This window comes from Molothrus ater, chromosome 7 (assembly GCF_012460135.2).
Source record: "Molothrus ater isolate BHLD 08-10-18 breed brown headed cowbird chromosome 7, BPBGC_Mater_1.1, whole genome shotgun sequence".
Classification (NCBI taxonomy): Eukaryota; Metazoa; Chordata; class Aves; order Passeriformes; family Icteridae; genus Molothrus; species Molothrus ater.
Genome location: NC_050484.2, coordinates 10,924,172 through 10,940,582, shown reverse-complemented (window position 1 = coordinate 10,940,582; position 16,411 = coordinate 10,924,172). Strand labels below are relative to the sequence as shown.

Genomic DNA, 16,411 nt, shown 5'->3' with positions numbered 1-16,411 from the left:
CGAAAAGATTCTCATCCATCTCCTTTTATAAACTGCATTACATTTTGTTCTTTCAGAGCTCCCATCAGCACAGCCCTTAGTAAATATGATGGTGAAGGACGTAGGTGGGTAGTGAGCTGCTTCTCTTTCTTGGGTGGTACAGCCTAGAGCTATAGAACTGCTTGAGCTGAGTTAAAGGGGTTGCTGACATTTCTGAAATGCTGGAAGAAAAAAAATATGTTGGTCCTTTCTAAATTATTATTTTCAGTTCAAATAAAAAAAAAAGGTTTGCGGCAGTTTAGAGCAACAAGCAACATAATGCTTTGAAGGAAAATAGGAAGAACTTGAAGAGCAAAAATTTTTCTGAATAAAAGCAACCAAAATATGCTGTTTCATGAAAAATGCCTAAACAACTGCTTGAACTTTGTCAGAATATTCACCCCTCTGCTGCCCCAGGCATACAGTTTGGCAAAGTAGACTTTACTTAGTCAATACTTTGATGTCACTCAGCCGACATTTTTGACCAAAAGATTTTTGACTGAAAAATGCCACACAATCCCAACCTTACTGAAGCAAAGAATAGTGTTTTGCATTTCTAGCAAAAGCCTGTGGCTCCTTCCACACAGACCTACAGTAGCTGCAGGCTTGTGTTAAGCGTGAGCTTTACCCCTGCGATTACATGTGTGCAGCCAGCCATGGACAGAGCAGTCCATGGAGTTCCCCACAGCAGTCAGCAGCAAAGCTGGATGGATCCCAGGGCCATAACCATGTCATCTTCTGCTTTGTCCTAATACTACCCCTCTGGCCTTACATTAAACTGTTTTATTTTAAACAAACTAAAAACCTGTGACTATAAACTGCACGTGCTGTTGACTTTCTATAAAGTAATTTTCTACCAGCATCCAGAGTCTGTAAAATAGGTACAGGTCAGAGTAGTGAGACATGGAGCTCAACAGCATCGGGCTGAGATGCCAGGGTAGCTTCCTCTGTTTTCTGCACATGCCCACCTTTTCTAAGGCTTTAGCAGGAAGACAAAGGATTTCAGATCTAATTCTCTGAGGCGTCCTGTCTTCAATGACCTAATCTGTGCAGGAGACTGTACTTTGGTCATTTGATTTTAATTTATCCAGTTTCAAGCTAAGGGTATAATAAAGCACATTATGCCAGTTGTGTGTGTGGTAATACTGGATATTTTGCTTTTACCATGGAAGTTGATTATAATGCACTTTTTAAGACTTGCTTTCTAAAAAAAGGAATATTTATACTTTTATGTGTTGGATTCACACAGTATAGTTTGCACAAGTCCTGTTATTAAGTGCATTGGTGGTTACATCTCAAAAGCCAAAAAACATGCTGAGTAGTGTTTTATCAGCACAAATCTGCTATTTTCACTAACCATAACAGTCAGGTTCTCCTGACTTCTAACTGCTCCCATTGTAAAAATTAGCAGTACAGTTGGGTATTCTTGAAACCCCAAATAGCCATCTGTAAGGACCTAAAACAGTTTGATGGGACAAATAATTACCCCCCCACCAGAATCCAGTGTCTAATCCAAACATATCCTTCCTGAAATAATGCAGTGCCTACTCCTGGTCTGAGTAACTGGAAAACAACGTGATTATAGTGGCGCCATTCGTGCCACCATAGTTAGGGGTTTAGGGCTTGACCCTAAGCATGACTCTGGGCTGGGGCTTGTCAGGGTCGATCTTGCTCACACTGCCCACAAATACTCTTCTGATTTTCAAAAGAAGAGGGGAACGTGTGTAGTGCTAATTAAACAAGAAAGCATAGAGGACACCCAAAGTATTTTGTCTGCAGAAAACCAAACCAAAAGACTTTTTGTTCCCTCTGTAGTTCCTGTGACATTCTGCCAGCTCCTCATTAGGATTATCAGGGCTGGGACAGGGAAATGCAGAATTGACCTGAAATCTTTGGCAGACCCTCCCTTTAGCCATAACCAAGCTCAGGCTCTGTGTGTAAAGTGCTAAGCAAAGCTCTGCACACCGTAGCACCCCAGGGAGCCTTGCTGGGGGCTGTGAGAGAAAGCACAGAAGAGGCAAGTCAGAGGCCCACAGAGCTTATGGTCTAGTTTTGGAGAAGGTGAGTGTTAACTGGAAAGTTTGTGGCCCTCAAGGTGCACACAGATGTGAAAAGTCCCACTTAAGGGGACTCAGCATCACCATGAAGAAGGGCAGTGTTTCTGGGGCTGTTGCTTTTTCCCTTGCGGATGAGGTTGCCTCGCTACCACAGGTTACAGGCAAGAGAGACTTGCATGGCTTCTCCAGGGCCAGCAGAGTGCTGCCTGCCTGCCAGGGGTGCAGCAAACTGGCCCCTGTGCCAGCTGTGCTGGCTGTGCCCCATCCCCAGACAATGGAGCCATCCATCAGTGATGCCTTCAGGAGAGAGTCTGCAGCGAGGTTGTGCAACACTTCCTGACCGCATCGGCCACTCTGTCACCAGGGCCCTGGTTTGTGCCAGCAGCAGCCGGAGCAGATCTGGCTGGTCGCCTGTGGGCACAGGAGGGACGTGCCAGCTCCACCTGAGGGCTGGCCAGGAGCTGCTGGCAGCTCTCCCAGGCTGCAGCCAGGTATTTCAGAAAGAGGTACCCAGTGCTGGTTGCAGTTACTCTGCAGTGAACCTAAGGATCTGGCTTGAACCAGCCCAAGATGGGAAATTCAGAGCTAATGCATGAATGTTCATCAGCATGAGCTCATTTATGCTGCCCCATAAAATCAGCCAGTTCTCAGGCACTTGAACAGCAATGAAAGTTGTGCCTGAGCTTTTGTGGGAAGAGTTGAGTTAGCATTCGAGGGAGAGCAGTTACCCCAGGAAACACCGGGACACTGTTCTGCATTGTCAGAGTTTTCTGATTTATTTTTTTAACATTATACAGACAAAATAGTGGCTATTGTGTAGGCACGTGCTGTCTATTAACAGAGATCAGGAAAGGGAAATAAACCACGCATTACTGAAGAATAAGATCATGATTGTGGTCAAGTGGTGGCAGAAGTTTTTTTTCTCTTTGTCAAGCTGATTTGTAAACATTCTTCAAACAACTGTGCAGACAGCAGTGCCACAGCTTCTTGAAAGGAAAGCAAAGACAAGGAAAGATTCCACTGCACAGATGTTTTACAGTAACCTACAGACCTGTCCCAAAGTTATCTGGTCATCTGAAGTTGTCATTGCAAGCTATGATGCACATGTAGCCTCTTAGCAACGCAGTGTAATCAGACTGTAATTTATATTTTATCTTCAGTGATGATAGCACTTAAAAATGTTTTGTGGTGGATTTGCTCTTTGATGCATGGTAAGCTCCTGTTAGCATTAATGGAAGCAGTGTGTGCTGGGGAGGGGGAGAGACACCTTCCCCCTGCCTTCAAGTCAAGATTAATTATGTTTTGCTTATGCTTATCACTGTGTGGGATGCCAAAAGCAATGTACAGCTGAAAAATTTGTGGGTTTTTTAAATTCCTGTTGCCTTTTTTTGTCACCTTTTTGACCATTTTTGATAGTTCGGTCCTGGAGAATTGCAGGATGGGGCTGCTGTTTCAGAGGCTGTGTGTTCAGTGTCTTGCCATGCTTTCAAATCCCTGCCTATTTCCTGCCCTTGAGCAAGGCAGCCGCCATAAAGCAAAGGGAAGCATGTGGCGAGTGTGCTCCAAAGATGTTGGAATGAATCACTTCACCCAGCTTACATTCCAGCCTGGAAACCAAGCTTGCCTCTGACTTTGGGTTCCCTGTGGAACTCATTTCTCTCCTCAAGAGTCCTCTCTAAGTCCCTTTTTGTGTAGCTTGGCGTGACTTGTACCTTGGAGCCGATAGTTTTAGGATACAGTTTGTCTAATCCAATATACTGGCTCCACTGGTGGTCAGGAACAGATGAAGAGTGATAGAAAAGGCTTGAATATTTGGGGGTTTTTTAGTGTGTGACTGCTTTGTCTTTGCAGACAAAATGAATGGCACCCAGGGCTGCTGGCTTACAAGGTGGTGTGTAGCCACCAGTTCTTCTTGGCTGGTTTGGTCTGGTGTTCATGAGATGGGGTCCATCACATCACAGACGTGATGTGTTAATTACCTCTAATAAGGGTGTTTGCTCTTGTGAAGCATTTACTAAGCTGCACTGGAAAATGCACAGGATGTGCAGCCAGCATTTGAGCTACAAAATTAAAAGAAGCTCAGACTGAAGTTAGATGAAAGTGAACATATTTATCCATGTCAGACTTCCTACCATTTTGCACGCTCATATTGATTTCTTTTGACACAGTCTTCTTTTATTGAGTACCATATCTTTTTTTAAATCCCTTACCGATAACAGTACCTGCTAGGGCAATTGTAGAAGGAAACTAAAGTATATTAAACCTGCCTGGAGTCAAAATGTAATCTAACACCTGTAGTCTGCAATTTGTCATCACTTCATAGATACTTTTTCTTTTTTAATAACAGTTTTGGATTTCCCTGAGTTTTGACCTTAGGATACTGTATAATCCAAGAAAAGCAAGGAAACTAAACCACAGTCTTTAACACAGCTTTATGGTGTCAAGGTGTGAAATCACTCTGTGAATGAGCCCAAAGAAAATACTTCCTTTGGTGCTGCAACTAGTGCTGCAGTGTTTACCCAAATGAATGTATTTTTGCAAGGGAAGAAAAAAGAGTAGTCTTAAGAACCACATTTTTAATAGGAAAGAAATGAACACAGGTGCAAATTGTAACTTCTGCTACAGTTTCTTGTACAGACATTCCTAGAAACCTGTAAAGAGTCTTGGCTGTGTAATTAATGTTCTTCCCCTGCGAGCCCCAGCCTGGGAGGCTGTCAGGGTGGAGGCCTGGTTATGGCAGCTGCTGCCTCTCTTCTCTTCTTGCACATTTCTGTATGTGAAGAGAGACTAGGGCTAGGGAGTGTAAGGCTGTTTATTTGAATAGATAATCTCCTGCAGATTATTCCTGTAAACTCTGGTAAGAGGACAGCGTCTCCTTCTCAGTGTGAGATTTTGTTGCAACAAAATGAAGTTTGTCTCTTCGGTAAACTCTTACCAGGATAGCTGGGCACTGCCCAGGGGCTCTCAGCTTACAGAGGTGTGGTGTTGCTCAGTAAAATGCAGCTGGAGACCTTGTTTAAGCCTGTCTTCTGCTTTGCCTTTGAGCCCAGCTGGCCATGGGGAAGGAGCTTTTCCAGTGGCTTGCTGACAGGAGGGGTGTGATGAATTGTTTTTGCATGGAGGCAAAAACTGGTGGCAGCTCCTGCTGATGAGCCCTGAACGCTTGTAAGGACAGTAACAGATCACTGGTGTTAGGTGCAAGAAATGAAGGTTCTGGACCTGTGTTTTGTAGTGTGTGTCTGTTCTCTCTGCCTTTATTTTGGGGTCCTTAAGTGGGCTAAAATCTTGCTGTCTTTGACATAGAAGTCCTTGATGTGATACAGTGTTATGGTTGGTTATGAGAGCAGTGTAAAGGTGAAGAAAAGCTGAAAGGTGAGACCCCTCCCCACCACTGAGACTAGATTGGTAGAATTACTTGGTTTTCCAAAGGACCTGTAAGATTATCGAGTCCAACCATTAATCCACCAATGCCAAGTCCACCACTAAACCATGTCTTAAGTGCCACATCTACACATATATTTTAAGTACCTCTAGGGATGGTGCCTCTACCACTTCCCTGGGTAGCTTGTTCCAATGCTTTACAACCCTTTCACTAATATCCAATTTAAACCTCCTCTGGCAAAGAGAAGGCCAGTCCATTGAACTTTGCTCCTTGTGGGTTTGGGTTATCAAAATTAATATTGACTATCTCATGCCATCAAGGTACCTGTCAGTGCTCACACTGGCTGTGCACAGAGGCAGATGGTGCCTGTTCAGCAGGGGCAGTTTCTGTTGCAAATGCAGTCTTTCAAGAATGTGACATTTTTCGTGTTTCTCTTAGCAAGGGGCATCTCCTCATCTCAGCAAATCCCAGTGGAAGGGAGCTCACATGACTGATCCTCTCTGCAAAGGGAAGGGCACACTAGGAAACAAAACTAGAACCACACTAGGAAACAAAAGAGCTTGGGGTTTTCACATAGAAATGCAGTTCCTCATTCCAGTGTGCTCAAAAGGCTGTCCAAGCAATGGAGGGTGACACATCCCAGAGCTGGTGTTTTCAGCTGGTGCCTCACTGCTGGTGGTGCCCGGGTGTGTGTGTGTTCCTGCTTGGCTCCCTTAGCCTCTCACCAATGTCATGTGTGTAGCTCCAGCTAGAAAGTGGGTGGAAATGGAAACAAACATCAGTGGCATAGTGAATCCAGCCAAAATTAAATACAGTACAGGCACAGACTGCAATTACTTGACATTCATCTTACAGCTGGGTTTGGTCACCTCTCTTTTCTGTGGGAGCACCAAAGTCAGTTTCCTCCTGAGGGAGCACACGGAGACATGGGGAGTGGATGCATGTAAAACAGTGCAACAGTCCTTTCCCCCGATAATTCTTGGCTTTGGATTTTAGATAGACCACAAACCCTTAGCTTATTACAAATAATCCTGATCACTCCCGTAATGATACACTACATTACTCTCCTAAATTCAATCATTCAATATCTCACTTCCTTCCCTGTAGGCATGTACTATTATATTTAACACATGGCTTCCAGCTGCTTTTCATTGTGGCCTTTAAATCATATTTCAGTACAGTGCGATCTAAGACCAGTCACTTTATCATTTAAAGTCAACTTCCATCACAGTCATTTTCTTGCATGTTTTCTCCCAGGGCTGGTGAATTTGTTTCAGAAAGATAAGTTTGTCTGTGAGGAGAAAGTCTACCTGAATGAACCTTCATGAAGCAGCATCTGCCAGAGATACTTTGTTCTGAAATGTTGAAAGGCAGCCATACCTATCTGTAGAGTTTAAGAATTAAATCTCTTGAAGGAATGAAAAGAATAAATCCTCTGGGCATGGAAGGAAATCTGTATCTTCACATTGTTGAAAGTAGATGAGAAGTCAGGAAGGGGAAGGGAAGTCAGCTCCAGATGGTGCTGGCTGTGGAGGAGGAGGAGGAGGAGGCTGTCCCACCTGTGGCTGGGGAGCAGTGGGGAAGGGCATGTGGGATGGAAATGGGAGTGGGGAAGGAGGGTCTGGGACATCTGTGCCATAAAATGCACCATTCTGAGCCCAGCAGCAGCTTTCCTGGGAAAGGGAAAGCTGAGCAGGGCCACTGTTGTTATCCCTTATCTCAGAAGCCCATCCTGTACGTGGTGCTTTGGGGTAGGTCCGGCCACCACTGAGGGGTCACTGGGAAATGCACCCCTGCACATGGAGGATCAGGGATGTTTCCTTCTTGGCAGGGCAGAGGCAGAGCAGCACTGACCCAAAACCCAAAGACATGTGGCAGGGTGTGCACAGCAGCTTGTGAAGCTGCTGGACATTTTACCTGCAGATGTAGGAGCCTATTAATGACCCAGGATCTGAAAATCTGCAACTCCAAGAATGGTCCATTTCCTCTGTGAGGCTGTGGCATGCAGAGCCAGACATGAAGTAAGCCAATCACTCAAACTGGCCAGCATACTCATCAATCAAGTGTTGTTTAAAGCAAATATTTAACATAAAGGTAATTTAGGCTTCATATTGTACTGTATGCTTAGCAGTTGATCTGGTTTGCATGGAAGAGTGTTCTCTTTTGTGCTAAATAGCCTGTCCTGTCAGAAGGGATTGTAAAACTGACCACAGCCCAAATCTGAAGATATCCTGTGCATTTATCCATCTCTCTGTACATGGCTAAAGTTCTATTGCTGAAAAATACAGTGTGGCTGAAATCCTTTGTTAATGCTACTGGCAATCTAGGGAGACCCCCAGAAATTAGTAAAATAATGAAATTTATCTGTTATAAGAGCAGATTTAGTTTTTTTCATTACCTAAGATAACGGGAGGTGAAATAAAGTACAACCTTCTTCTAGTATTTTACACTGATAACACACACGTTTTGCATTTTCCCTTTTGGAGAAGGTGGTGAGGTCACAATGGAAAAGGAAGGGTTAATTGAAATTATTCTTCCCTCCTGCACTCAGCCCTCTCTTTGGTTGATTGCTTTATAGATGCTGTAGGCATCTCTTCATCTCCTTCAAATTAAACATTTTACTGCTGCTGATCCTGTATTGTTGGATTTTTTTCATCATTATATTTGATTGGAAGTCTTGTAACATTTTTCAAGCTGGATCATTTCTCATGCTATTTGTCAACTGAAAAGGGGAAAAAAAGCCCCTTTCCAACTCCATCAAGAATGAACTGAGTAATTCACACCCTTTCTGGATGTGTTTCTATCTCTGTTAGATGCTACTTGAATCCAGCTTCTGATTAGCAATGCTACTTGCAGCGTTCTGTGTGACGCTGTCTCTAAGTTCCCTGGCAGTTTATTTGTGGTGTTAAATCCTTTCGATTTTGGCTGCTCTGGGCCTTACTTCGTCGTCAGGGGACAGGGCCAGAAGCCACAACAGGAGAGACTAGGTAGGGTCTGTGTGACACATTTATGGGGCTTGGTCCCTGGCTAGAGCCAGAGTTCCTGGCTCTGCTGCTTTCAGTGCTCCCCACTGACGTAGGTACGGATCCCACCCTCATCTGTAACCGTCTGTTTGGAAACGTCAGCCCTTCTCTTTGAAAGCAATCCATGGACAAAAAAGAAATCCTCAAAGAGCAGCTGAGCGATTCCATTCATTGGAACATTATGCTCTTTTATTGCAAGAGATGTAATAAAACATAAACCAGATTATCTGTCATTTCCATTTGAGCTCCCCCTTTTCCCCCGCTCCTTGGTTAGCCATTTCTGTGGCACCATCAGTATTTACAGGCTTGGGAGGAAAATGTTCACCTTGGCACCAAAACAAGTTTGCGGTGTTTCTGCCCAGCCTCAGTTTTCACCCGTGGGTGGCAGGTCCTGTGCTGGCACCTGCTCTCGGCTGTCCGTGTGGAGCTGCTCCGTGTTGGGGTGTTCCTGCCACTGTCCTGGCACGGCTGTGCCCGTGGGGACAGCAGGATGTGCAGCTGTGTTCCTGCACTGCCAGCCCTCGCTCGCCCTCGCTGCTCGCCGAGGCACCGGGACATGGTGCCGGGTGCTGCCTCCGTGTCCGGGGAGCCGCAGCCCCGCGGGGAGCAGAGCCCCGGCCGGCTGCAGCCCCGGGCCGGTCACAGCATCCCCGGGGAGCAGAGCCCCGGCCGGCTGCAGCCCCGGGCCGGTCACAGCATCCCCGGGGAGCAGAGCCCCGGCCGGCTGCAGCCCCGGGCCGGTCACAGCATCCCCGGGGAGCAGAGCCCCGGCCGGCTGCAGCCCCGGGCCGGTCACAGCATCCCCGGGGAGCAGAGCCCCGGCCGGCTGCAGCCCCGGGCCGGTCACAGCATCCCCGGCAGGCTCGGCTCCTCGGCGGTGGGCAGCGCCTGCGGGCTGCGATCTGCTTCCTGAAAGCTGTGACTGGAGATGGCTGATGTTACAGATCGTTATGGCAGGAACATTTGATGGAGGAAGTGAATAAAGGGCTCTTCGGCACAGAGCCTTTTCATTTATTTGCATAACAGGCTGATATTCCACAGTGGACTTCCCTCTTGCGGTAATAACTTGACTAGTGTAGGATTTTACTGGGGGTTCGGTATGTGTGTAAAATTCAGTGTAAGTTCTCAGCACATTTCCATTATTTATCCTTATGCTTTTGGGTTTTTTTTTTCTTTAGAGAGCTTTAATGTAGGGTTGATTCTCTGGATGTTACAGTTTGAAGCAAAGACATTTTCTTCTTGGATAAAGAGCCAGAATTCCCTCTTACTTGTGGAAGAAAATAGTTATCCATATTGATTTTGTTAGCTTTGAGTGTCAAGCTCTAATAATTATTTCCCTGCATCTGAAGAAACCCCTGGGCAAATACAGCCCTCAGTCCTGTAGGGGATTTTTTCTGTTAATCTCCCTTGTATAGATTTGGTTTTAAGGAAAGCGTATGGAGCTCCTCTGTGTTTTGAACGATTCAGAGCAGGTATTTTTTCCCCTGGAATAAGGGCAGCACGAGGCCCTTTCTTAGTCATTTTAAGTGGCTGTTAGGAAGATTAAGAGCTACATATGCTTTCTTTAAACTTGCCAAAAAGGAGATACTGTGGGTGAAAATCTGTTACAAGACTGCAAAGTGTGTTTGCCCAGAGGGTGTTTCAGAATGGAGGGCTGTTATTATTTGAACTCAGAACTCCTCCACTAGTGAAATTACTATAGAGAACGTAATACAGAGAAATCTGTTCAGGAGACACATTAAAGCTACCTATGTCAAGCAACTGAATTGACTCTGTTGTCTCTCTTGAGAGAAGGGAAATCTTAACAAATCTCTGCACTTCTATTTTTTTTCTTCCATAAAGTAGTTGTGATGGATTTTAATGCAAAAGCATTATTCATAAAGTAGCACCTGACAATCCCACACGTACCTAGGCCTTCGTGGTACTTGAAATCTTAAAGAAATGGTCAAAGTGTCTAGCCTGAAAAGATGAGAGGAAACAAGGGTGGGCAGAAGAGGGGCAAAGCAGGAGAATGACTTTTCTGGGATGGGACAACTGGCCAATCATCATGACAATGAGACTGTAATACCTTTTGACTTAATTTTTATTTTGGCTGTTTTATTTTTTATTACTTATATTTTGTATTTCTTACTTATTTTTGGGTTTGCATTTATTTTATATCATTTGCCTTTTATATGACTTCCTCCTTTCAGTCTGGTTGTGCACACAGGTGTAGCTGTCTTACAGGTGAGAAGGGCAGTGGAAAATGCACATTAATTGTACTTTTCTTGACCAGAACAAAGTATGTCCTGTGTACAGACCTGTACAAGTGCCCTTATGTCAAGCACCGAGGGGGTCAACATGTGAAGTGTGTGTCTGTTTGATCTTATAGGTGCTGCACAGACAGCAGTCCCAGCCTGCCAAGGAGAATTCCCCACCTAGAGAAGAGGCTCCTCCTCCACCTGCTGAGGACAGTTGTGCCAAAAAGCCAAGATCCCGTACCAAGATCTCCTTGGAAGCTCTAGGTATCCTTCAAAGCTTTATTCATGACGTGGGTCTCTACCCCGATCAGGAAGCCATCCATACCCTCTCTGCTCAGCTGGATCTCCCCAAACACACCATCATCAAATTCTTCCAGAACCAGCGCTACCACGTAAAGCACCATGGGAAGCTAAAAGAGCACTTGGGAACGGTGGTTGACGTGGCAGAGTACAAGGATGAGGAGCTGCTGACGGAGTCGGAGGAGAACGACAGTGAGGAAGGCTCTGAGGAAATGTACAAAGTGGAGGCTGAGGAGGAGAATCCTGACAAAAGCAAGGCAGCTCCAGCAGACATCGACCAGAGATAATGTGAGATAGGAGTGCAGAAAGCAATACATTGATACAAGGATTTTCTGGTTTTATTTTTGATTTTTTTCCTCGTTTTCCTTTTTTGTTTGTTTGTTTCCGTTGCGCACGATCCATGTGCAAACCGAATGAATTCAGCATTGCCCGATCAGACACCGCCTTGACACAGACACTCGAGTGTTACACTTGCTACATCTGACTGAAGCAATCGTTGTAGTCACATAGGATTATGCCTTCATCAATCTTGCACTTATGAAAGGGACAGCTAGCAAGTAAATGGGAAGAAAAAGTCCTATGAAATCAGTGAAGGGAAATTTACAACTTTGTGTGTGTATATATATATTTACATAATATATATATATATATATATATATATATATATATTAAATTGCATGGGACGGAACTTTACAACCTGAAAGTATAGACTGTGAAATGAGTTCTTTAAAGATGAGACTTGTTTATGTTTTAAAACCACTTCACAATGAGTTGCTTTGGCTTTTTGATAAACTGCCGCCTGCTCTCAGGGTGTGGTGACTATTTTTGAATTCCTATTTATTTTCTATGTTTATCCCTGATTTTTTTTTCATTATTATATGGCTTCCTATCTGGCAACTTGATGGGTAATTTTTGAGGTATTTAAAGACATAAATCAACACTGCCAAAAAAAGAAAAGAGGAAAAAAAGAGAGAAAATAGAAAAACAAATCAGGGCACCTTAAAAAGAAAACTAGTAAGTTAAAAGTACTTTGAACACAATGCACACTTAAAAGGATACAGCATGTTCCACTCTCCAGATAGTACTTTCTGTAGTGAACAGATGAGTTTTCATGGGATTCAGAATGACTAAAGCAGAAATGCAGTGCATAGAAGACTTGTCCATTAATGAGGTCTTTATAGAAAGAGGAAAAAAAGATAAATGTGTTGAGATTTGATGTATGGAATTCATACTATCAACCACATTTTACCGTGGATTTTATTTACCTGTTCTCTGTTTCAGATCTTAAAATTTATAAGCTTCCTTCTTGTTGTTGCTTTTTGTTTATACTGAAGTGAAACACACACACACACACACACACACATGTAAAGTTACATTGCGAGACAAAATGCCACAATCCCGAGAACCCTGGCCAGGTAAATCGCTGACAGCCCGAGGGTTTGCGTTGCTGCCTTCCCTCTCGCCCTCCTCGCAGCCTCCCCGTGTTCCTGTTGTAGCTGGGCTTCCTCGTGTCCCGCGTTCCGTGCCAGTGCAATGAAGTGTTTTCAGCCGCAGGTCCCAGCCCGCCCGGGCCGAGGCTCCGCAGCGCCCAGGTAGCAGCTACAGAGCAGAGCCTGTCCCGACTGACTCTTGGATGGCCTGAGCACTAAAGCTGCAGTCTGCCATAGCATCCACCCGCTCTGAGGCACCCTGTCGAGAGAGACGCCAAGTAGCATTTACTTTTCACTTCGTGCAATGATTTCCGAGACAAAGACCTCACCTTGCAGCTGGATTGATTTCAGACGCCTGTTAACTGCAGCTATAACGGTACCAACAAGGCTTCTGGCTTTTTTCTTCCTTTTTTCACATGGGCTTTTCATGTAATCTTGACAAAGACCTCATGCAATATCACTTTGAAAGTTACTTTCTGTTTACTACACCAGGCAATGTAATATAACTGTTAATACTATTTATATATTTGAAAGGTATAAAAGGTAGGAGTTAAAAACGAAAAACAAACCTCTACGTGTAGATATTTACTCAGAACAGACAATATACAGGGAGAAGACGTTGCAATACAAGCTAATTCTAGCTGCTCAGTAACCTCTGGAGTTTTTATGAGATTTTTTCAGAGCTAATGTTTGAAACATGAGTATCTCTGCATAAATTTCATATACCTTTGCAAAATTATGGTGGGTTGCTTACTTAATGCCCCTTTTGCTCTTCATCCTTTAGTTCTGTAGTATGCTGCAGCTTTAATCAGAATTTTGATGGTTGCTGCTTTATGTTTCTCTCAGAGCTATGCTTTCAAAACTGTCTTCTTATCCTGTAGCTGAAATCACTCCATACATTTGAAAGGAAACTGAATTTTGCCAAGCTATGTAAGTTGTTCATCTGATGATGGCATCGACATTTGGTATCTTTTACACTTCAACCAAAAATTTTATTAGGTATTTTTTCAATGCTGAGTCTTGCCTTTTTATTTTTAATTTCACTGCCAATTTTGCAGTGGTTCTAAGTGAATCTGTGGGCATTTTAGCCTGTGGTCTTGCCAGAACTTTGCGAATTACAATGCATATATGTCTATTTATTCAATATCCATCATATAATATCTATTTGGAGAAAGAAACTTTTCTTGTAGTGCCTCTTAACAAAGCACAATTTTCCGCCTTTTTTGTGAAATAAAAAATAAAAAAAACAAATTGTGTTTTATTGCGGTATCAACAATGTGAATAAGGATTAACATATTGTAAATGTTCATTTTTCCATGTAAATCAACTTTATCTTCGTTATCACTAAGTGATAATTAATTTTTAACTTATGTGCATTGTTAGGCTGTTAGAATTTTTTGGTTGTTGAAATAAAACGCATTCAATAAATATGACTTAATTTGTCAAGTAATTTACTGGGCCTTTTTTCTTTTCTCCTGAGTTCAAGTGGAACAAGGTCTGCAAGATGGAGGGGGCATATTTTTGCATGTTGAGAAAAGCTTTGATCAATATTATTGGATCTTGAAAACCTGCATAAGTCCCCTGGAGCTGGCACATCTGACAAATGAGTATGACCAGGACTAACCTGCTGTGTGAGGGGCTCTCTGTGCACTCGTAGGTGCCTGCACTGGGTGTTTCTGGTGGGGTCAGAAGGAGGGTAGGGGTGCCTTCAGCCTGTCGGAGAATATACTCAAAACACACACTTAAAGATCCACTCCCAGTCTGCTGTCTTCTTTCACTGGTAGATTTTTTTCTGTTTATAATTAAAAAGCCACAAATGACTGCGTGTCAGGAAACTTTTGGAGCACACATGTCCATGGTTAATGGACATAATAAAAGGCTTTATTGTATTTATAGCAGGGCATCCTACTGAGTGCGTAGAGGAATGCCGGAAGGATCGATGTATCTGAGAAATGTGTGAAATGTTTTTGGGGAGAATACAGATAAATGGAAAAAATTGCTCAAAATTCTTAAGCTAACAAAGTGGTAAGTATCTGGATTCAATCCTAGCAGACAAATCATATACCGCACATCAAACTTGAGTTGTCTAGGAATTGAGGTACAGCAGTTTTCAAAATAATTTTTTATTTTTTCTGTAGTTCCAATACAATAGTTCTTCCCTTTTTGGTGGCTTATTTATATTCTATATAAAATATCTATGTGCTCTCCTGAGAAAAAAAATAAGAGAAGGTTCAGGAGTAACCACATCCTTGTGTACCCAGCCACGTGTGTGCCACTTGTATTTAATCTGAGACCAGGGAAAACCAAGCATCTTTCTGTGTGCTCGGGGAATGTCTGGGCACCTGAAGCTGTGCACAGCAGCCTTTGTGGAGTGCTGTGATGTTCTCTGGGGTGCACAACTGCTGTCCCTGCACTCACCCCTGAGGGCTCCTGGGCTGCCTGTGCCCTTCCCACAGGAGCGCTTGGCTGGCACAGCCAGATCTGGTGCCTGGCTCTGCTGCCTCTGCTCTGAACTCTGGGCAGTCTTTGCTGGCAGGTGGCCCAAGGCTGGGGCTCTGCCGGCCTTAGCGGGCATGGGAGGTGACAGAGGGCACAAACTGGCCTTGAAAACTGCTCCTGCAGGTACTGTGAAGGTGCTGATGGTGTTGGATTGGGTGTCTGTCCTTTCTGCCTGGCAGCAGGACAAGAAACTAAAGGAGAAGCAGCACTCACTTCACTGGGAGAGAATTTTATACATGAGCCCTGTGTGTGTGTGTGTAGCTAAATAATATTTAGAGAAAGACATACTCATACACAAATAGTTTAATTGGGGGGAAAATCCTATAAACATATGGGTTCTTCTTCCAAACCGTAAAAAAAAAAACATTTAATAGCTGCTATAGCAGAAATATTTCTATTAATGCTTCTATTTCTCTATACTTTACATGCTGCTTCTCCTATTTGTTGTTCATGTTTTAGTCATCCAGACATATGTATTTCCAATTTCAAACCTGTGTCAGTGAAAAATAAACATACTAAGATTAGTTTAAAATGTTTTAAGATGATGAACATACTGACTAGTGTCTCAAGTTCATTGTTGCTTAGATAAAAGTATCCACTCAATCTCTTCCCACTTAATTACCAATTATTTGCTCTAGACTAAATGGATTAAAATCCCTCAATGATGAAATTTTGTTTCTATCCTGAACCTGTTAAACATAGAGGGATAAAAGCTGGATACATTTGACAGCAAGCAAATGGCATCTTAAAATCATAAACGAATCATTACGAAAAATCTCCACTTACAATATAAAGTGCAGTGATTAATTAAAGATGCAGTTTTAACTTATTTATAGCCATTAAAAAAACATACTGGTTTTAACACAAAATAACACAAGCCAAGTCATCCAGGGGAGAGACACTGGCAGCCTGAGACTTGGGGAGCAGGCAATGTGACAAAGCCAACAGGGAACAGCAAATGCAGGCCATACCCTTGAAACCTTTGGGAAAGTTCACAGAAGCAAGGTTGGAAAGAGGTGGCTCTGGCATCCCTGCCAAGACCCCCATGTTTGTTGCTCACATACAGACAGTGCAGGAGTGAGAGCCCCGTCTCTGGGATGTCAGGAACCTGTGTGCTCCCTCCTTGGTGGCGGTGCGGGCGGTGGGAGCCTGCCAGCAGCAGAGCGTGCTCGGGGTGAGTCAGCCCTACCTCAGGCAAAGAGAGCATTTGGGTGAGGGACAGACAGCAGTGGTTCACGTGCAGATTTCTGCAGGCTCTCCCCTCCTTCCAAAATTTTTGGTTGTTGTTGGGGAACACTGGTCCTGCTTGACTGGGAGGGGTGGCTCGCTAGAGCCAGGGTGAAGGAAGGTGGTGGGAAGCAAAGTGAAGCTCATCTGCTGAGCTGTGAGTTGTGGCTGCTGCTCCCTGGCAGGTCTGTCTTTGGAAGGCTCTCCTGAGCACTCCCCTCTGCCAGGGTCAGGA

General features: G+C 44.0%; 1 protein-coding gene across 4 annotated transcripts in view; it reads left to right on the top strand.

Annotated features, from left to right (window-relative positions):
- The window catches only part of SATB2 (SATB homeobox 2), a 137,874-nt gene extending 123,974 nt beyond the window's left edge, over positions 1 to 13,900 (top strand). For all 4 annotated transcript variants that reach the window (XM_036386781.2, XM_036386782.2, XM_054515433.1 and 1 more), the window contains one exon: positions 10,852 to 13,900. In XM_036386781.2, coding sequence (XP_036242674.1) covers positions 10,852 to 11,307 — 456 coding nt within the window. In that variant the 3' untranslated portion in view covers positions 11,308 to 13,900. The remainder of the gene's footprint in view (positions 1 to 10,851) is intronic.
- Positions 13,901 to 16,411: the final 2,511 nt, after the last annotated feature.